This window comes from Microcaecilia unicolor, chromosome 3 (genome assembly GCF_901765095.1).
Source record: "Microcaecilia unicolor chromosome 3, aMicUni1.1, whole genome shotgun sequence".
Taxonomy (NCBI): Eukaryota; Metazoa; Chordata; class Amphibia; order Gymnophiona; family Siphonopidae; genus Microcaecilia; species Microcaecilia unicolor.
This window is the reverse complement of record NC_044033.1, coordinates 85,249,858-85,273,136: the sequence shown is the minus strand read 5'-3', so window position 1 is coordinate 85,273,136 and position 23,279 is coordinate 85,249,858. Positions and strand designations below refer to the sequence as shown.

At 43.1% G+C, this 23,279-nt stretch overlaps 1 protein-coding gene across 5 annotated transcripts in view; it reads left to right on the top strand.

Annotated features, from left to right (window-relative positions):
- The window catches only part of TOGARAM2 (TOG array regulator of axonemal microtubules 2), a 161,589-nt gene that overhangs the window by 90,561 nt on the left and 47,749 nt on the right, over positions 1–23,279 (top strand). For 4 of the 5 annotated variants that reach the window (XM_030196134.1, XM_030196129.1, XM_030196131.1 and 1 more), the window contains 4 exons: positions 4,634–4,824; positions 11,217–11,370; positions 17,086–17,250; positions 21,861–22,002. In XM_030196134.1, coding sequence (XP_030051994.1) covers positions 4,634–4,824; positions 11,217–11,370; positions 17,086–17,250; positions 21,861–22,002 — 652 coding nt within the window. The remainder of the gene's footprint in view (positions 1–4,633; positions 4,825–11,216; positions 11,371–17,085; positions 17,251–21,860; positions 22,003–23,279) is intronic. The other variant, XM_030196133.1, reaches the window with a different exon arrangement.

The window sequence follows — 23,279 nt, the reverse complement described above, 5'->3', positions numbered from 1 at the left end:
CAAGGAGGAGCTAGGAGGTATGTGAGCACAGCCAGTATTAAGTGCTGGTGCCTGCATAAATAAGCAACCAAATAGGACTGCACGAAAGGCAGTCTTAATTGTCATTGTTTAGCTATGCGAGTGCTGCCACCAAATATCAACTGGCACCAGGGCTTTTTTTGAGGGGGTACTTGGGGGTACTGAGTACCGGCACCTTTTCCATTGTCTGCTAAAATTGACCCATGGTACTCAAATTTTAATGAAAGTGCTCAGGCCCTGCACACCAATTCTGCCATGTCACAGATTCTGTAACTGGTTGCAGGGGGCCTGGCTATTGGGGGGTGGGTCCCTCAATGATCCCTGAAGGGTGGCCTGGCATTTGAGTACCAGCACCTTTTTTCCTAGAAAAAACATACTGACCAGCACCCACATGAATTCTGGATTGTGGCCAGAATAATGTTCTATTGTCCCCTCCCTCCCCTCCCTTCCCCCCAGACAAGAACTGAACCCCCTTCCAGCCATTCCACCCCCCTCCCCAAAGCAGCTGCCCCTTCTCAAAGCCTTCCCCCCCCCTTCCTTGTGCAGTGCTTCTTTCTGGCCATCTTACATCTCCTGCAAACCCCCCAGCCCCAGGCCTACCTAAACGTTCCTTGGTAGTCTAGTGGGTGTTCCATGCTGGAGTGTGTGATCTCCAGTTGCTCCTGCCCAAGCTGGCTTCAGCCTCAAAATAACTGCTGCAACCTCTAGCTAGAGGTCACGGCAGCAATTCTGGGGACAGAGCTGGCATGGGCAGGAGTGACTGTGGATTACTCCTGCCCAGAAGACACATTAGGCTAAGGAATGTTCAGGCAGGCTAGGGAAGGGGGGTGTATGCTTTCAGAGGATGCATTTCTCTTGGGGAGGGGGACAGAAGTGCGCACTGCTTTGGTGAGGGGTTCTGGAAGTGGGAGCTGCTGAAGAGGGGTGTTTGGGAAAGGTTGCTGCTTTGGGGAAAGGTAGTAGGAAGGGGGTGCTGCTCAAGGGGGCATTCAGAATGGTGGAGTATAGAGATTCTCTTATATGGATCTCAGCTGGTTATCAGCCGGGACATACATAAGTCCCAGTGGCAGCACTTTAGGAGCATAAATCCTTTAAACATTGAGCCGTCTGTTTTATCTAGGACCAATATGGTTAATGGAACTTTATTGCTTGCAGGGAAATTTTTGAAGCACTAAATATTCTAGCAACAATATTTGATTTTGTGGACAAAATCCCTTTTGGACGTTTGATGAGAAGTATATTTTACTGACTTTATAATACCTCAAAGAATACTTATTTCGACTAAGAGAAAATGAAGCTGGGTGGGAGGGAGGGGGGACCAAATGACATGTCATAAAATACGCACATGGGCCAAGAAGCAACCTCTGTTCTATAGGTGCTAAATCGTTGCTTCTCATGCTTTGGATTACTGTTCAGTCAGAATGAGATACTTTCATATGCGCTGCCTCAGAAGACTCTTCTGAGATTTCTGCCACTTGTTGAAGGCCTCATGAGAGAAACTGCCTCTGAGGTCTTATGGTGCTAAGGAACAGCCATAGCCTAATAGCTGCAAGCCTGTGGGGGAGAATTGTTGAAGAAAAGCACTTAAGAGAATGCCATTTTCCCTGCTGCCCTGAGGGAACCTTTTCTTCCATCATGTGGTAAAATGTTTGTCATTCAGGAGGAAGCAACAGTTCCAGCAGGCACACTCCACCTCCTGTGTTTATATATGCCAAAAACATACCGGGGGGGGGGGGGGGGGGGGAGAAATTCTATATATGTATATATGTGTCACGTTAGTGAGGACACGTGAGCCCTTGGGCTGCTGCCGAGGAGCGGTAGTGGCAGGAGAATCACCCCAAAACAAGAGACAAGGCAGAACACAGACAGTCTGATACAACCCGGACTGGAGCAGCTGGACTGAAGCTGCAGCTGAAGTAGAGCTGTAATGGTATCAGTTTAAATTGTCAGGATTATTGAAATATATGTAGCATAATTATTGATTGTGCTGAATCAGATACAAATATATAACAATATAAAAATACAATTTTAAAAGACTTATTGAAACTGCAACAGGGAAACTGATCTGAACTCCAAATCCCTCTTCCCCCTCCCTTTGGGAACACTTAACAGAGACAAAAGGGCACTGCTTCACAGAAATATAAAACTTCCTTCTCCGCCCACTTGAAGGACTGGTAACAAAAGCATGACTAAGGTGGGTACCTGAAGGCTCATCAAGACATCTCCACCAGCAGAGAGTCTGGAAAAGTGTAAATCCAGATACTGAAAACAAAGGAAAACCATAAGCTGGAACAGGCAGGGCAGTACCCAGTAGAGGCTTCCAGGAAACCAAACAGAGTCTTAGGCAGGCAGTGAGCAGTAGAAGTAAACCAGGAAATACACCGAGTCTTGGGCAAGCAGCAAGCAGGAGAAGTAATCAGGATACCAGCGGAAGTCAGGGCAGGCAGCGAGCAGAGTGTAGTCAGGATACCAGCGGAAGTCAGGGCAGGCAGCGAGCAGAGAATAATCAGGAAAAAAAGCAGGGTCGGTCCACCACAGGATAAGGAAAGCAGGAAGCACTGCAACAACTCTCACCGACGAGAAGCTCATCAGATGAACTCTGTTGCCAAAGTAGAAAGTATCCAGGTGGTTCATAAAGGCAACCGACAAGGGAGTTCACCAGGTAAGGGTGCTGCTAAATTCCAAAAGTCCCAAGCCAGTTTGGCAGGCTAGAAGATCCGGACTGGACCGGCATGACTTCTGGAACGGGGGAAACAACAACCAGACAGTCCGCTGCAGCCACCAGGTCGAACCACCAGGTGGTGAAATGAATGAGTGCATGAGACATGGCCACAATCGTGACAATATGGTGCCTAAAAAGCTGTTGCTGAAATCAGTGCCAACTAATCGTATTCTATAATCGGCACCTAGATGTTGGCACAGTATATAGAATACATTTAGTTGATATATCAGTGCCTAAATCTACGCACATCCATGTACACCAATGAAAACTTGGTGTAAATCCTTGCATATAGATTTAGTTGCACTGGGCCATATTATATAACTACACGCATATATTTCAGAAGGCTCACAAAATGCCCATTTTCCCACCTATACCCATGGCCCTTTTTTGCCTGCACACGTTAGAAGTTTGTTGCACTTCGTTATAGAATACACTTAGCGAGTTATGCATGTTAATTCTAATCAGTGCTCACAGTGCTCATTATTGCTTGTTAAGTGCTGTTATCAGTGCTCATTGGCTTGTTAAGTTACGCACATTGTTATAGAATCCACGCCGATTTTGGTGCAGATCTCTAGCACGCTATATAGAATCTGCGGGATGGTGACCAATATTCAGCCAGTGGTAGGCAGCGCAGTTAAAGCCCGCTCCAGTTGATTGAGGTGTATGTTCTTCAGGTAAACCTCAGTCCTAAATGTGCCAACAACGTCACGTTTGCTTGAGACTGAGAGTTTAGATGATTTTCTGCATCATTCTTGTGACCTCAAGCACGTTGCCAAGTGTGATCACCATACCCCGTTGATTAATCTTCTGGACTGTAAATTCTTTGAGACTGCATCTACTGTGGAATTGTAAAGGGTTGCATAACGCTTCACAATCACTAATATTACTAGTGGCAGAATGCATTTGTTCCTAGCTTGCTTATATAGGGGTAAGCTACGCAAAAGGTCTTGGAGTAAGCAACAAGGAAAAGTTATTATTTCCAAGGAGGAAAAGGCTTCAAGAAGCACCTCTTCCGCTGTTTTGCAGGAGGAGGGCTAGGGCTTCCTCATCATGGGCTAAAAACCTCCTTGTCTAGATTGCTTATATTTATGTCGTATAGAAAAGCACTCTACACATCCACCTTCATTTGCCTTAACACTATAAGGATTTACTTAACTTAAAGGTGCGTGCTTTCTTTCAGTCTTCAGCTGTTACTCAGACCGTGGTCAACGTTGGCCCCCGTTTCGCCTCTGCTGCTTCAGAACCACCGGTCACAAGTTTTACCGTTCAATCTGCTGACGGTTGCAATATAAGCAATGTAGACAAGGAGGTTTTTAGCCCATGATTTAGAAGCCCTAGCCCTCCTCCTGCAAAACAGCGGAAGAGGTGCTTCTTGAGGCGTTTTCCTCCTTGGAAATAATAACTTTTCCTTGTTGCTTACTCCAAGACTGGGTTTCTGGATTTAAAGGTTTATATGATTATATTAGAGAGGAAACCTGTTCCCCTATATTATTTATAGTTTACCCCTACATATGTATTAATGTTGTCATTAGTACATGAGCCCCTACTGCCACTAATTTTTATAGGCGGTTGGGACTAATGCGCTAATCAGTTAGCATGCGGTAATGCCAATGTGCTAACCAATTTGCATAGAAATGCCCATTCTCTGCCCTCAGGCATGCCCCTTCCAGGAAAAAAAATTGAAAAAATATTTTAGTGCGCAGTTTGAGTGCACACGTGCACAAATTACTGCAAGATGCCTCAGCACGCCGCAAGGCATGCCATTTTAAGGTGTGGTAAGCACACATTAGTACATACCGCAGGTTTGTAAAAGAGCCCCATAATTTCTTTTGTAAGTATCAGAGTCTGTGAAGTCTATGTACTAACGTAAACTATGTGTTCTCGACCAATTAGATATCAGAGCTTTGGAGTCCGGGTCGCCTCCTCAAAGGACTGAGTTGCCTATTACTGCCACAAAGCTCATCGACAATCCAACACAGTCTATTCCACTGAACACCATCTTTCTCAGTCCACCAAAAGAGGTAGATCTGATATTGCACCATCAGTTTTTTAATGAAGAGGATGAGAAAGAGAATAATGCAAGGGTACGTGTTCCCATTCCTTTTTCTGCCATCCAACTATTCTCAGATCTAATTTAAAAACACAAGGTCCAACATTCAGTGGCATTTAGGGGCGTAGTTATCAACCAATCAAGGAACGCATCGCTTTCAAGATTTGTACCTTTGTTCACAGAATAATACATGGTCTAGCTCCGAGCTATATGTCTGAACTAATCGACTTACCAATTAGAAACACAATTGAATGAGCCAGAACGTACTTAACTCTTCACTTCCTAGGTTGTAATAGCCTGAAGTATAAATCAACATACGTGTCGTTTGTCTTACATATGCACACAGCTCTGGAATTCTCTACCAAAACACCTGAAATCTATGAATAATAATCTAGAATTCCTAAAAAACCTAAAAACTCACCTGTTCAAGAAGGCATACCCCACAGTATCTGACATAAACACCGAATAATGAAATATGACATTTTAATCAGGAAACGGACAGTTTTCCACCCTGATGCATGATCACACCCTAACATTTTGTCTGAATCACCCCAACCTATTTACCGATACTTCTTTACTGTATTTGTCACTGGAATAGTACCCCTATACTGTATTTGTTCACACCGGAGTCTGTAACCACCTCTCCGGAACTATGTAAGCCACTTTGAGGCTACTAATAAGTAGTAAAAGGTGGGATACAAATGTAACAAATAAAATAAATAAACTAACTTGTGCTATTTCAACATGGGTTCTATTTTATGCATTGACACCTAGTTACTAATAACCCGGGTAACAGGAAAATAACCCGCCTTAATGGTAGCTCATGCTGATAAGCTTCCTCCTTAACCAAATAGATTATTATCTGGAGAACTTTTGTCCTAAGTAATCCAGGTCTACATCACTTCTTTGTAATCCATTCAAACAAATTTTACCAGTTCCAGTATTTTGTGGAGACAGTAATTGTTTATTGTTGGTTGAAGCATCCCAGATTCAGCTAGGGGTACAGTAAAGAGGTAACTTTCTGCAGGGGCTGCTTCTTAGGTAACCAGTAACAGACCATACATATGAGGAGGCAATACTGGACTGGTACTCATAAAAGGGGAGAGTGATGTTGATGTCACAGTTAAGTGGTTACATCCAGAGGATGTGGTAATAGCGGTTAGTGTACCCAGGTTTCAAAAAGGTTTGGACACGTTCCTGGAGGAAAGGTTCATAGTCTGTTATTGAAATAGACCTGGGGAAGCCACTACTTGCCCAGGGTTTGGTAGCATGGAATGTTGCTACTTTTTGGGGTTCTGCCAGGTAGTTATGACCTGGACTGGCCACTGTTGGAAGCAGGATACTGGGCTAGATGAACCATTGGTCTGACCCAGTAGCTCTTGGATACAAGAACATTGGAAACTAGACCAGGCTGTCAAGGGACAAATCACAGAGACGCCATGTTCTTAAATCCATAAAATTTATTGATAGAAGACTGAGAGCACGATCATCTCTGCTTGCGTTTTCACCAAAGTCTTTTTTAAGACTGCTTGTTTGTCATGTCCCTTACCTCAATGTAAGCGGCGTCCTCAGGCTGCGCAGGATCCCGTCGACACGCATACTTGACTGGCACAGCCCTGAGCCATGTGTGTGTAGTTCTTCTCTGGCTGCAGACTCATTGATTGCTTTGCTTCCATGCACCTGGGTCTGCTCTCTTTCTGCCTGGCTTCCAGGCTCCTTGATTGCTTTGCTTCCACCCACCTGTGTCTGCTCTCTCTCTCTGCCTGGCTTCCCTTGCTTCTCTCCTATTGGTCTTCCAGTTCCTCCTTCCCCTGCTCTTGTCCTATGGCTGTGCTCCTTCTCCCTGCTGGTCCCTGCTGATGTCAGATGCCAGCACTTTATCAGCTGAGCTCTTCCTGGACTCCATGCTTCGGCTTCTACTTTGGTAGGTGTTACTTGCTCAGTAGTATGCTTCTTCTCTACTTTGTCCCTTGTTGCTGACTTTGCCTGTACCTGGATTACTCTCGTGACCTGCAGCCTGCCTACTGACTTTGCCTGTACCTGGATTACTCTCTTCCCAGCTGCCTGCCTACTGGCTTTGCCTGTACCTGGATTACTCTCTTGACCTGCTGCCTGCCTACTGACTTTGCCCGTACCTGGATTACTCTCTTGACCTGCTGCCTGCCTATTGACTTTACCTGTGCCTGGATTACTCTCTTGCCTGTTGTTTGCCTATTGACATTGCCCATACCAGGATCACTTTCTTGCCTGCTGCCTGTCTGGCTGTCACGTTCACCACCCCGCTTCCTGCTCCGTCTTGTAAGCCCTGCAGGCCACCTGCACCTAGGGGCTCGACCTCTGGGGAACAGCGGTCAGCGTAGGTGAAACCCGGGGTTGTCTGGCCACCAAGCAGATCCTGGTCCAAGTACCGGGCTCAGCAGCACTCTACTTGGTACAAGAACTCAGAAGTCTGACATTGTTTTGACTGCCAATTGGCATATTTACCATTAGATGGTTTTACTCTACAGATTATATAAAAAGACTCCTGAGGAAGGCCCTTGGCCGAAACACAGTGCTGTTTGAGTCTTCTGTCAATACATGTTGTGTATTTAAGAACCTGACGTCTCTGTGATTTGTCCCTGGAGAGTCTGGTCCACTTCCTACTGTTCTTGTATCTTTGTGCTCTTCGTGGGATTGCAGCGTTCCTCCACCCTGGTGGACCTTTTGTGTATCCTTACGTAGCTCTTGAACACACTTAGCCACAGGTTACTACTACTACTTATCATTTCTATAGCGCTACTACACGTACACATCACTGTACACAAAGGACCAGGTTCAGTAAATGACACTCAAAAATGGGCATAGAAAGAAAAGGCACTACATGCTATTCTATAAAGGTCACATACCCTTTATAGAATAGCCCTTAGTGCAGATTGCTGTGCCAAACTTTAGGCACCAGACTTAAAGCTACTGAAACTTGGTGTAAATGCTGGCACCCAAGTTAGGCACGCTGAGTCAGTATTCTATAACCATGTACACAACTTTTCAGAATGCCCCTACATGTTCCTGTCCACACCCCCAGATGCACGTAAATTTTAATGGGCACCAATTATCATTGAAAAATTGGTTGCTAGAACCCAATTATTGATGGTTAAGAGCTCGTTAACTAATTCATTTGCATACATATCTTGGCAGTGCACCCAAATTTGGGTGCCATATAGAATCCAGGGGAAAACACTTAAGAGACAGTCCCCTTCTCGACAGAGATGTCAATCTATTCAAGACAGACAAATAGTGATTAGGGAGTTTATTATGGGAGTGATTAAATTAAACTTGGGTACTGAACAGGTGAATAGGGGGTTAAGAGTTAAAAGCAGCCTCAAAAAGGTGGTGTGTTAGCACCTATGTTAGCACCTAGTTATCACAGATGTACATGTAACTTTAGTATTCTATAAGTTAAGCATGTGCATTTGAGCCCCACCTGTGCTCCACCCACTTGCAAATACATGCTAATTTAAGCAGGTATATACAGAATAGTGGAATTCTGCAGTTAGATATATACACACTTAACTGCTATTATTCTAAACATTTAGCTCCTATGTGGTAGAATTTCCTCATTTTATCTGGTTTTGGGGGTTACATCTTGTTAATTATCATGTTAAGTCTATCCAGTCTTATTTTTTGTTAGACAGCAGTTGAAGGCTTTACGGTTTTTGGACATAAATTCAGTTTGATTTAATTTTATTAATATAATTTTATAATTCCATCTAACTGAGATGCTTCTTTTCTTGTAACCTGCAGTGAATCCTTTTGGAGATATAGCGGAATATAAGTTATGAACAGAATAGAATAGAAAGGACATAGAGCAGAGGCAATGCAGGATAGAGTTGGGTCTCCATCATAGGTCCTAGGAGGGTCAGATTAAAAGCATTCCAAAATATCAAGGATATAAATAATACACAAGAGGCAAATTGTTTTTTGTTGGAGAAGGCTCTAGAATAAAGGGGTCATGAAATAAATTTAGAGAAAGGTAGACAAAGGAGTAACATAAGGAGGTGGACACATGGAGCCACTTCTTGGGTGATGGCTACAAGAGCAGTAAACATGGGAAAGCAAATATCAAACTAGAGATTCAGTAGGTTGGAGGACTAGTGGTCATAATTTGGCATCAAGTTGTATTTGTCCATATTTTTTTTTCAAAATTCTTCATATTTGAGATGTTTACAGGAAAGTAAATTGGAGGCCGACATTCAAAGGTTTGACCAGGTAACTTCAAGAGTTACTTGGCCAAATCTTTAATTTTAAAAATCCTTCCTCTTCTGATCACATACATTTGTCAGGTCAACTTTTTGGTCAAATAAAATGAATCCAGGTATCTGGGGGTGGTGCTTGGGATGATCCAGGGACGCAGTTTTAGTTTGGTCAGACCAATATTAAGCACTGATATACAGTATTGTTTGGTTAAACTTAATAAAGTAAATTGGGCTGTACAAATGGCTGGCATAAAAAGTTACCTAGATATGTTTATCCGGATAACTTGAACTGGATGTATTCAGCAATTAAATTTATCCAGCTAAGTCTGCTGAAAATACAGTTAATGACATCAGGACAATTTTACTTGGTTGATGACTCGCCATAGATTGACCTCATGATTTACATCTTTCACAAAGGGAAAGATAATAGTTGACATTTTCTCCCAGGTTCTATATATGGCAACTAAAGTTGCGTGCGCAAATCAGCATGTATAGCCGATTTACGTATGCAACTTAATTGATTAATGAGCCAATCAGTGCCAATAAGTGGCTAACAACCAATTATTGGCATTAATTGGGAGTTACATGCACAATGTATTTTATAACACTGTGCGTGGAACTCCTATAGCATGCAATTTCAAGGGGGCATGGACAGGGATGTTTCAGAGAGCATTCCAGGGTCATTCCTAGAATTTAGGTGCATTGTTACAGAATAGACTCAATCAGTGCCTAACTTAGGTGAAAATAGGTTTAATTGCCGGCACCTAAAATTAGGAATTATGCGCTTAGCACTATTCTGTAAAGGACATGGATTCTTTATAGAACAGCACTCAGTTCTTATATTTTTCTGTGGAATCTAGTCCTTTAAGGATAAATATTCAGCTGGTAGTGCTTGATGATTTTTTAGCCACTGCTGGCTTTATGCCTGTGTATATATTCAATGCCAGGCCATGTCTGGGCACTGGCATTGAATATTTGGGTTTGTGCAGGAAGTCAGCACTTATCTGGCTAAGAAACATAGAATAATGTAGGCAGATAAAGACCATATGGCCTATTCAGCCTGCCCATCCATGCCATCTACTCTCCCTATCACTCCCTTAGAGATTCTGTGTACTTGTCCCAAGCTCTCATGAATTCAGATACTGTTTTCATTTCCACCACCTCTTCCGGGAGGCCATTCCATGAATTCACCACCCTTTCTGTTAATGATGTATTTATTTGCTCAGGTTACTTCTGAGTCTATCCCCTTTCACCAATATTCAACCCTTAAGCAGATAAGTGAAACTGGATAAATATAGGACTGTGTTTTATGCGGTTGGATTTGTCCAGTTACCTTATCCAGTTAAGTACTGAATATCAGCACTTAACCGGATAATTGCCAACTCTGCCTGAACTCTGCTCCGGGTCACCCACAACATTGCCAGTTTCGGCTTAAGTGGTTAGAGGGGACATTCAGTGGCACTATCCGCTGCCCAGTAAAATTGCTTTGAATATTGACCCTTTAATGCTTGCATTTTATTGTATCAAAACTTAGGTAGATACAATACTTAGAAGGGTATAAAAGAAGGGTATAAGGTAGAAGGGCATAAAAGAAATCAGAAATCAGAAAACAGAATAAAATCCCTCTTGTTTAGAGGTTTATAACTGAATGCTGTAAGCACAATAATCAAGTTTTTCAAACTAATGATTACATTCATCCCAGTGAAAGCAGCCTGGGCAGGTATGGCATGGCCAAAGACCCAATGTGGAGCCTTCTTGGGTACTTTCCTGTGTAAAATAGCATATATGCACATATGATACTTAAAGCCAAATACATAAACTATGCCTGCTCAGGGGCAGGTATAAATATACACATATAATTTGGCATTTTTATGCATTCATACAATACAAATACAAAATGGAAATATGCAAAGTCTGCTCACAGAACATCCACTTTCCAAATGCATAAACATTTGTGTGAGATTGACTCCTATGCATACTTTTATAAGAGGCAATTTTTGCATGTCCAGCCCCATTATACATGTGGAAACCTCTTCTAAAATTAACCCCTAAGTGGCCAGGATTATTGATTTCTGTAACCTTCATCTTAACTTTCCTTTCATACTCTCAGTCCTGCCTGGTTATACTGGCAGCACAGCAGCTGTGCACTGAAATATCCAGCCCTTGATTAATTTAAACTTTTTGATGTGGATAGATCAATGTCACCATATCCAAGTCGGCTCAAGACAAGATGCGCCAGAAACGGATGGAAGAGATTGAATATCAGCGCCAAAAGAGGGAAGTGGAATGGTCCCAGCATCATCTGCGGACTCTGAAGAGCTTGGAGCTTGAGGGTGTCACTCAAGAAAGTAAGCAGAAAGTGCAATGAAAGGAAAGAAATTAATGTGGTTAATACAATTTCAAGTTGCAAAAATATGTTCAGTTTCTAATCTGTTTTTGGCTTAGGTCAGCAGTTCTAAACCTTATCCTGGAGGAAAGTGGCATAACTGGAATGCAGTTTTGGGGAGGATCCCAGGGTTGACATGAGGGGCAGTACCATAGTAAATGTTGGCAGATAAAGACCTGCATAGTCCGTCCAGTCTACCCAACAAAGTGGCCAGAGTTGTACCTGGCCCTTTCCGTAGGTTCCACTTCTTCATAATTAAACACTGGCATAGTTAATATCTATCTCTTTCTACCAATTCTGGGGCACAGACCATAGAAGTCTATGTGGCAGTGGCCCTATAATTACCAACTACTGGAGTTGCTGTCGAAGCACTCTGCAACCTTGATCCTGATCTGTTTTTTTGCATTTACGGGATTCAGACCATAGAAGTCTGTCTGGCATTGGTCTTACTCCCCAACCTCTGAAGCTGCTGTTAAAGCTTACTTGTTATGAGGTCATTTAAGTTTTGCTTTAACTGGATTCCATCCTTTTTCTGCATCTAACGAGAGGGCATTCCAGACATCCACCACCCTTTCTGTGAAAAAGTATTTCCTGATATTGATCCTAAGTCTCCCAACCTGCAACCTCAATTCATGACTGCTCTATCACTTCCCTGTCTCTGAAAAAGATTAGTTTGCATATTAATACCTTTTAAATATTTAAATGTCTGTATCATGTCCCCAGCGGCATTTCAAGGGCAGGGCGGTGGAGGCGGTCCGCCCCGGGTGCACGCCGCTGGAGGGGTGCAGAGAGCAGCTGTGTGGCTCTTGGCTCCACTGTTTCCCTGCTCCCTCTGCCCCAGAACAGGTTACTTCCTGTTCCGGGGCAGAGGGAGCAGGGAGCCAGCAGAGCCGAGAGCTGCGCAGCTGCTCCCAGCAGCCAAGAATGCACGGGGGGGAGGGGGGGAGAGGTTGATGCGCTGGGGGGGGGGGGGGTGTCGTGCTGCACCCAGGGGGGTGCGCATCGGTGATCCGCCCCGGGTGGCAGCCGACCTAGGAACGTCACTGCATGTCCCTCCTATTCCTCCTTTGCTAGTCTAGGGTATACATATTCAGGTCTTCTCTTGTCATACATCTTTTCGCACAAGCCCCATGTCATTTTTGTCACCTTCCTGGCATTTAACAAACAAACATATTTATTTATTTATTGGGATTTATTAACCGCCTTATGAAGAGATTCACCCATGGTGGTGTACAGCAGGTACAGTTTAACATAAAACTTACAATTTTAACCAATAAACAAAAATACAATAAATGAGGTAAACTTGACAACAGTAAATTGAAACCTAATAATAGGACTACTATGAAGCAGTATCAAAAATAGACACATTTAACAGCGCTGGAATTCAAATACCAGAGATATAATACAATATTAGCATAATACTAATGATACACCTAATAAGCATCCATTAGAACATTCAGCTAACATAGAAATGATGCTAAGGATTTTCTACAATAGGGCTTACCATATAGCTGAGGGACCAAGAGCAGATATATGGTGGGAACAAGATGGGTGGTACAGAGTCAGTTGGGACAATTTGATGGTTAGCTAAAATCAAGGCAAGTTCTTTGCATAGTTAAGCAAGAGATAAGAAACTGATCTAAGTTACAGTATGTGTAGCATGCTAGTCCAGGTACAGAATGGGTGTCACCCTACATATTAAAGGCTTGGGTTAAGAGCCAGGCTTCCACCTGCTTCCTGAAGTAGAGGTAGCAACGGTGGCCAAAATTTGACCAAATCCATGCAGCAAATGGATTTCTCAGAGGAGTTCTGAATACTGTGGAGCTACATGTTGGGAAAACATGAGCTTCTTTTCTCTGTAGTGGCGATGTCTTCTAGTTTCAGACATAAACTTTATTTTATTTATTTGTTACGTTTGTTTCCCACATTTTCCCACCTATTTGCAGGCTCAATGTGGCTTACATAGTACCATAAAGGCATTCGCCTAGTCCGGTAGAGAAACAAGTACAAGGTGATGTTGTGGCATGCATGAGCTTTGCCGTAGAGGAGCCTTTCTATTCAGCCCATTAGGAGTAGGTAGAAAAGGACAGTGTCTCATTCACCAAAAGTGGGGAATTAGAGCTAATGACAGTAGAAGAGACTAATGCAGAACATTTGAAAGCAAGATGGAAAATTTAAGACAAGGGAACATTAAAGTTCTAATTGCCCACTGAAAGCTTTGTAACATCTTTTCTTATTCCTTATTTCCCATTCTTCTCACTCAGTGCAGTCTCCTTAAGATCCCTTTCTTGTCAAATATCTGACCTGAATTCACTTGCCAGAGGACTTTCTGTGCCCTTGCTCTTTCCTCATGGAACCGTCTATTTCAAGATTTGCCAGAAGAGAGTTCTTATCTGAGCTTTAAAGCTGGTCTAAAACTGACTGCTTACATGGTTTAAAGTTCTAACACTTATTCATCAAGCCATCTAAGCTACAGCTCCTTGGTATTAAAGTTGCATCAGCCAGTATGTTTTTTGAGATCAGAAAATGCAAAACAGTTGGACATGTCAGTGTTATGGAGTACACAGGAAACACAGTGAAGGATACAAAAAAAATCATAAGAGGACACTCTATATGTTCAAATCTTTTATTGACATCCGAGAGTTGACATGGGCCTTGTTTTGACTAACAAACCTTCATCTGGAGTATATAAAGATATGCATAACCATTATATCAATATTTAAAAACAATATTGAAAACAAAGATAAAAAACAATGATAAAAACAATAATATATCAATATTTTAAGGAAGATAAGACTAATATAATTTATATATTATATATAATATAATTAGAACCATTTGTGGTGAGCTGATTTCTACAAGCCAACAAGTAGAAATGCAGAGAAAACTAAATTCCTGGCACATTTTTTCTCACAGTAGTAGTGTTTGTTTATTCATAGGGGTTTTTTCTCATAGAAGAGTTTTTTTTACATTGGTTTGTTTTTTACCCGTTTTAATAAAAAGATTTGGACCAATGATAAGAATATAGCTCCAGATATAGCGTTGGCGCTCTTTGAAAGGAACACTTATTCTGTTTAGAATTGCCAGGCTTGGAAGCTTTGAGGTCCGTGGTTGATAAAGCATCTGCTTTTTACACACTGTGAGAGAATCTACCAAATACCATCTGGTAGGAACTTTGAATCTAGTAAATACAAACAGAACACGCTTTTGAAAGTAAACAAAATAATGGTCTTTCTTCACCCCAGCACTATAGAAGGAGGTCTGGCACAGTATCTCCCCAAGAAGTTAGAAAGTTTTCCAGCTCTGGGTTGTATGTCACTATAAGGGGGATTCTGTCTGTGGCTTTTTTTTCTTTGTACTGTAGCAGATTTTCCCTGGGTGTTTTGAGGGAGGAGGCAATATTCTTGGAGATTATTTTGGGGTTGTAGCCTTTCTGTTCGAAGGATGCAGTCAGGGTTTCAAGGTGTCTGTCAATGTCCCCTGGGTCAGAGCACATACGGTGGTATCTTCTGGCTTGGCTGTAAATAATGTATCTTTTCTATGTGAAGGGTGGAAGCTGGCGTTGTGGAGGTAGCTGCATTTGTTTGTAGGTTTCTTGTATATGGATGTTTGTATATATCTATCGCTGATTGAGATTGTGGTGTCCAAAAAATTGACTTTTTCTGGGGAGTAGTCAATTTTGAATCTGATTGTAGGATGGTATGTATTGAAGGAATTGTTAAATTGTAAAAAAAACCACAGACAGAATCCCCCTTATAGTGACATACAACCCACAGCTGGAAAAATTAAGAAAAATCATAAAAGATCTGTAGCCTCTACTCCAGGAGGATGAATTACTAAAAGAGATATTCCCATCCCCCCCAGTGCTGGCCTTCCGACAGCCACCCAACTTAAAACACAAACTAATTAGAAGTAAGCTCCCAACACAGACTCAAAAAGAAAAGAATGGCACACATCCTTGCAATATATCCAGCTGCAAACTATGCCAAAACATTTCGCAGGACCCCACTGTCATTCACAAAGGAAAAATATTCAGCATTAAGGAATCTTTCACGTGCTCATCTTCCAATGTGGTATATATCATTCAGTGTAAAAAATGTAACGAAGGCTGCTACATTGGAGAAACTAGTCAGATGCTAAAGAAGAGATTTAATTTACATAGACACCATATGAAAAATGCCAGTACTAATAAAGATGTCACGCTTGTGGGGCAGTACTTTACAAAACCAGAACACTGTACCAGTGACTTCAAGGTAAGAATCTTAAAAGGGAACTTTTAAACAATACAGGAACGTAAGACCTTTGAAGTCAGAATGATTAAATATTTTGACACCCAGCAGACAGGACTTAACAAAGATCTGGGTTTTCTAGCCCATTATAAACCATAAAATTGTACTGCCTTGAAAATCGTACTGCTTTGTCACCCTCCTTCCTGTGCCGCTTACTGTCTCTCACCTATCCACCCCCATCCTGTTAGACTGTCACTGGAATGCTTTGATGTTTCACTTATATATACTGTCATCTATCAACATTTGCTTATTTCCGATCTGACGAAGAAGGGCAACCTTCGAAAGCTAATCAAGAAATGTATTAAGTTATGTCCAATAAAAAAGTTATCATCTTATTTTATTTTCCATGTTTTATTTTGTTTTATTTCTATTGATAATCAGATATATATCTGATCTGAGTAGGAAGTTCTATCCACAATTTAGCAACTTGATATGCGTAAGATGAAGTTGTCAATTGCTTCGACTTCTTACCTTTAGAACTGGGAAAACTAAAATAGTGGATATCACGTAAAGAATAATTGGAATTCTGACAAAAACAGAATAAATCATACATATAATAGGGTACTACCCCATGCTGATCTTTAAACAAAAAACAATAAAATTTAAACATCACTCTACTTTCAAAAGGAAAGGTGGGGGGGGGGGGGGGAGGGAGGGAAATAGGACTTGATAGATGGCCTTTCTGAGGTTTTTGCAACTACTTTCAAAGTGGTTTACATATATTCAGGTACTTATGTTGTACCAGGGGCAATGGAGGGTTAAGTGACTTGCCCAGAGTCACAAGGAGCTACAGTGGGAATCGAACTCAGTTCCCCAGGATCAAAGTCCACTGCATTAACCCATTGCAGGTGGATCAAATATGGTGAATCATGATCAGTAGTGGTTAAAGAGATGATCAGTCTTACTGCTGTATTTTGAATAGTTCTTAGCTTTTTTGAAATGGTGTTAGGACAAGCAACATAAATCAAATTACAGAAGTCAATTTGGGTCTGAATTGGACAGAGCAGTCAGTGTTTAAACAGCCTCTGCCAGCTGAATATTTGCCCAGGCTTTATTAATTTCTGCTTGGATGGTTTCAGTACTTTTAATTATCCTTTGCTTTAATTTTATTTTGACATGATCTCTTTAGTTGATTCCTGAATAGCCAGGAATAAATGGGTTGTATAAGTTGCCATTGATTCCCTCCTCTTCTGTTTAGTGTGATCTTGAGTGAGTCACATAACCTGTCAAACACAGAATTAAGATCTGACTTCTCAGAGAAGGGATCTCGTTGACCACGGAATCTCTGTTGCACTACTTTACCGCTTACTGTCACCACTAATGAATATGTGGTGGTTTCAAAAATCAGAAGAACAGAAGCTTTTACTGATCCAAACCTTCTCTTGCAGACACTGTCTCAGGTAGTCTCAATGGTGTGATCCAAGTAGCAGTCAGCATGAAGGATTCACACCGAGCGAGTGGTGGCATCAGCTTAAGGAAGAGGGTGGACAGGCCTTCTTTACCCAGCATTCCTGTCACGAGTCAGGATCTCAGTACCTGCCGACGTCCTTCAGGTGTGTATCATAATGAACACCCTCTAGTGGTGAGAGATAACAGCTAAAGGTGAGAAAAGGTAAGAGCTTCTACAATTTAACCGGCAGAAGGCGCTCTCTTTTGGCCGATCAGTTGAGCAGCTGCCTGTATACCTGGAGGTTGCTGATTCTAGGTTTGGCTGAGATGTTTCCTCACAGTATGACAATTTGAAAAAAGTCCATGTGGACCTGGAAAGGAGGGAAGATATTCAACAGTGGTTTAAAGTATGACTATTGGCACAATAATTATCTTAGGAAGCTGGCAAGTAATTAAGCTTGATATCTTTCAGCACATCTATGAGTTCATTTCTAAGACAACTTTCCATAAGGGGGGTAATTCTATAACTGGGCGCTAGAAATTAGGCACCAGATTTGTGTGTGCTGTACACTTAATCTATATAAAACACATGCATGTTTCTATTGAATACTAGCCTAAGTCAGCAGAAATGTGTGTACATTTAGACATGCTTATACCAAGTCTATGGCAAGTGTACATGGAGGGGCATAATCGAACTGGGCGCCCATCTTTAAGGGCGGCCCGGCGAAGGGGCGGGGCATCTCGTATTATCGAAACAAGATGGACGGCCATCTTTCATTTCGATAATACGGTCGGGGTCTGCCAAATCTCAACATTTAGGTTGACTTTAGAGATGGCTGACCGCGATTTTCGCCTATAATGGAAACCGAGGATGGCCATCTCAAAAACGACCAAATCCAAGCCATTTGGTCGTGGGAGAAGCCAGCATTTCTAGTGCACTGGTCCCCTCTCACATGCCAGGACACCAACCGGGCACCCTAGGGGGCACTGCAGTGGACTTCACAAATTGCTCCCAGGTGCATAGCTCCCTTACCTTAGGTGCTGAGCCCCCCAACCCCCCCAAACCTACTACCCACAGCTGTACAACACTACCATAGCCCTTAAAGGGTATCGGGGGGCACCTAGATGTGGGCACAGTGGGTTTGTGGTGGGTTTTGGAGGGCTCCCATTTACCAACACAAGTGCAACAGGTAGGGGGGGAGTGGACCTGGGTCCGCCTGCCTGAAGTGCCCTGCAGTACCCACTAAAAACTGCTCCAGGGACCTGCATACTGCAGTGATGGAGCTGGGTATGACATTTGAGGCTGGCATAGAGGCTGGCAAAAAAATGTATTTTAATTTTTTTTGGGTGGGAGGGGGTTGGTGACCACTGGGGGAGTAAGGGGAGGTGATCCCCGATTCCCTCCGGTGCTCATCTGGTCAGTTTGGGCACCTTTTTGAGGCTTGGTCATGAACAAAAAGGGACCAAGTGAAGTCGGCCAAATGCTTGTCAGGGGCGCCCTTCTTTTTTCCATTATCGGCCGAGGATGGCCATCTCTTAACCACGCCCCCGTCCCGCCTTCGGTACACTGCGAACACACCCCCCTTGAACTTTGGCTGTCCCCACGACGGAAAACAGTTGGGGAAGGCCAAAATCGGCTTTCCATTATGCCGATTTGGCCGGCTCTGAGAGAAGGATGCCCATCTCCCGATTTGTGTCGGAAGATGGGCGCCCTTCTCTTTCGAAAATGAGCTCGATGGTGTACTTAAGTGCAACATTTTTTTTTGTGTGTAAATAGAATCTCTCAGTGTGCCAGTATATTCTCTTGGCACTCACCAGTGCCCTTTTTTTAAAGACAGAAAATTTAGAGCCTTACACAGTTTCTATTGCTTATATAATGACCTTATCCACACATCCTTGATGTCCTATGTTGTGGAATATAATTTTAATTAGTAACTGTTAGGAATTCAGGTTCAGTTTTGCTCTTTCAACTTCAAAATGTGCCTGCAAAACTCAAAATTTAGCCTATAACAAACTTCATTCACTTTTCACTTCATGAACAACTGGTAGCAGACTGGTTTCACTGCATCTCAGTGAGGTGCCCCGTTTCGTATTCTTCCTCAGGAACTGTTATTGCAAATTATTTTCATTTGTCCCAATTAAAATCCCACCAAAGAGTAAATAAGCAGGCTTTCTATACACATTTTGGAGAGCCCTTTATAAGCTTTTATCCCAACTGGCAAAACAATGCCCAGGGGAACTCCACCCCCAGGACTGCGATCCCGATGTGATGACATCATTCATAGCAATAACCTCAGCTCATTGATGTCAAATGTCATCTCCCCAATCTCACATAAAATTAAAAATTCTTCTACATTACTTATATGATAGAATTTCATTCTGCAAAGTCATTCAAGCTACTTCTGGGACTCCTCTATATGTGACATGGATATAGAGGAGCCCCAGAAGTAGCTGGATTAAGAAGCTGAAAGAACCATGTGAAAGGTTTGAAATATTCCCCCACAGTTTTAAAAGGCATTTCCATTCTTACCTGCCATGCCCTGGGGCAGGGGAGAAGACCTGAGTAATACAAAGCAGCACAGCTAAGCTCCCTGCTCTGAATTCAGGCAAGCAAATGAGAAAAACAGAAAAGGATAAGGTAGCTCTGCAGGTTCACTGTGCTACCAGGCAGGGGCGGCCTGACCATTAGGTCACCTGAGGCGGGGGCCTCAGGTGGCACTCATCAGGAGCGGCACCTCGGAGGGGCAGCATCGCCTCCTTCGTTTCATTTTACCTCACAGTGATGTTCCAAACCTGGCAGCGATCCCCATACACTGCCCTGCCACCACCGATACCTGTCTCTTCCCTTTAATGCAGCTGCCTCTCTGATATAATTTCCTGTTTCGTCAGAGGCTCAGGCAGCTGGAGTAAAGGGAAGAGGCGGGTGCTGGTGGCGACATGGCAGCATATGGGAATTGCTGCTGCTGCCGGATTTGGAACGTCACCGTGAGGTAAAACGCTGCAAGGGGAGGGGTGGCATCTCGGCCCAGGGGCGTGTGGCATGTTAGCTCCGCCTCAGACGGCATCTTGCCTTGGACCGGCCCTGCTACCAAGCAGCTGGAAAAAGGGGGAAGAATTCAGACAGGGGAAAAATGGGAGGAGTTCAGTCAGGTTCCCCTGATGTTAGGCAAGATGTACTGCAAGCCTTCCTGAGAGAAGTGGGAGGAACACTAGTAGCCTGGAGGCTGAGATATCTCCAGGAATGCCAGGTTGGGCTTGACCAGCCCTTCTTCCCCCAGATGCTGAGTTACCAAGGTAGGATAAGCAAGATTGATAGAAGCCTGAGAGTTCTGAGTTCATTCCTTTTTCTTAAAAGCTGCCCTGAGCCTAAGGAGTTGTTATGTGCTGTAAAACAGGATAGCCAAAAGTGGAAAAATGGACAGTCCAATGCTACCTGTGGTAACGTTAGGAAAAGGCAATAAATGTTCAGAAACAGCCGAGATTCTACCACCAGCCGACATTTATTCAACCTTTTACAGGGTCCAGTTGAGGGAGGGTGAGCTTCTTTGTTTTTGAAGATAAGGCCAGCAGGAAAGAGAATGTATGGAGCTTCAGTATCTCCCTTGGAGCTCTTTAAATTTTCAAAGATTGGGAATTCCCTCTCTCCTTCTGGTCTGATCTTCAAAATTAAAGAAGCTCCCACTTCACCCGCTCAATCTCCCTCAACTGGACCCTGCAAAAGTTTGAATAAATGTCAGCACACAAGTTGCTTCATAACTAATAATGAGAAGAGAAAGAACAACCCAATTTCTTTTACTCAGCTCCTCAGCTCTCACAAGAAATATATCCACAGAAAATGACCTTAGTATAAAATATGAAAAAAAGAAAAAGAAAAATACCCTTTGTGTTATTGCAGCAGTTATCTCCATAATAAAGCCTCATTATAAGACCAATTAGTAACAGGGAGGTTTCTTTGCACAATGGAGGATGTACTGTGTGTGCTGTTCTGTCAACCATGTAAATGTATGGACATTTAAAATTGGTTTGATGACAATTTGTGGTGACTGATATACCCTGGTGTAACTGACAGATACACTGGTAGTCTCACCTTCTGATGGTCCACTAAAAATATGTATTGTTTTGTTTTTCCTTATGGTAGTTTGAGATGATTATCATGATGGGAGTTATTCACTTTAATTGTTCTTAACTATGCACATGAGATATAAGAAAGGGTCTTCTGCCTTGATTACAAATGAATCTCCAGGGCCGCCTAGAGACTGAGCCGGGCCCAGGGCAAGGCTGCTGCTGCCCCCCCCCAATCACAACCACCCCCCGAATCATTGCCACTCCCGCCTTCTCCCCCTAGGATCGTCGCTGCCGCAACTGAGGTGCCTTGGGGCTGGCGGGGATCCCCACCAGCGGAAGAATCCAACACTGCTCTTCACTCCATGCCTGCCCTGCCACTGCGGCTGCTTTTTTCTCTCATTGCTTGAGGGGGAAAAGCAGCCACTCAACATGGTGGTAGAAGTGAGCGAGGAGCAGCACTGGAGGGGGGGCCCGGGTCCGTTTTTTTCTCTCCTGCTTCTGTTGGGACCCGAGCACTCGGGGCCCGTCAGAAGCAGGAGAGAGAGAGAGCGATCCCAGCGCCGGGCCCTTCTTGGAGGCATGGGCCTGGGGAATTTTTCCCCTTTGCCACCCCTTCTCGGAGGCCCTGTGAATCTTTAGTAGCGCTATAGAAATGATAAGTTGTAGTAGTAGTGTTTGATATTCCTATTTCATTTTATTTTACTTTTAGCTAATTCTCTGCCAGTGAATATTCTGAATTCTCCAGATTGTGATGACAGTTCTGAGAGTGGAGACTCCTGGGAAATGAGGCCTTTCTCCCACCCAGAGCAGGGGTTAATTGATGCTCTGAAGTGTCTCCATCATAAGGACTGGTAAGGAAAGAATCTACTGCTACTGGAGAGCCAAATAATGTTTTCTGAAGGCAAATTATCTCACCTCAGAGAGAGAAAGGTGATGAAATATCTTGCTATGTAGGTTGTGTTTATTTTACGATAAATTCAGTCTGATGGACTTTGAAGGGAAAAAGTCCTCTTTTTCTTTTTTTAGAGATACAGTAATGGTGGATCTGACTCAAAGAAAGAAAAAGAGGAAAGAGAAGACTTTTTCCAATCTGGCTTCCACATGTTGCCCTGTAATGTATTTAGGTGGCCTGAGAGTGTCTGAACAGTCACAACTACTTGCTTTATTAAAACTTACATCAATAACAGGAAGTGATGTATTTTTCCTAGCTGCACTCTCCACTTCCTAGAGAGATCGTAAAGACTTACACAGGTGCTAGCATGACCTGTCACATCTTCTTCTATTCAATCAGCAGTTTTCCTATATATTGAGCTGGTTTTCTTATGACTCATCCAAAACATGTCCTGGTGGGTACCGTGATCTGCAGCAGTTCCATGTCTTGCTGTGTCCCAGGTATCGGGGAGTGCAGCACTTCTGGGTTCTTTGGGCTCATGGTTGGAGTATTTTGCACTGTAGGATGTCTGGGTCGTGCGGTATCTCTTCGGTGGTAACCAAAGGTATCCCTACAGATCTTTCACAGCAATTGGGGAGTCATGACTTAGTCAAATATGTCTGGATGTCTTCTCCTCTCTGATCTCCATCTGTTTTGATCAAAAATGAGCGATGTGGGAATTCTTTGGTAACCTCTGCCTTCCTCTAGTCATTGTTGTCATCAATTTCAACCCGGATGGTGTGGCCTTCTTTCAGGACCGGTCTTTCTTTGGTTGTCCTATTGTAATAGTAGGCCTGTTTATCTTTATCTGCCTCTTGGCAATGATGAATTGTATGTGCCAATGGAATCTCCAGCAGAGCATTCATAGTAGGCAGAAGAGTCCAGGTTGATTTGAACTGGAGAATCTCCTAATGCCTTGGATGGGGTATTCCTCCAATCCAGTAGGCACAGGAATGGATTGAGTAATGCCTCTGAGGCTTTCTATAAAATTCACTTTGCCATTTGGACAGCATTTTTTTGCCTTCCCATTTCATTGAGGGTATCTGGGGAAGGACACTGTCCCCTGGATTCAATATAGATCACCCAAATTTGGATTCACATGGCAGATGTGCTTGCAAATTAATTAGTTAATGAGGCATCAACAATCAATAATTGGAGTTAATTGGCAGCAATTTGGATTTGTGCATGCATCTGCCC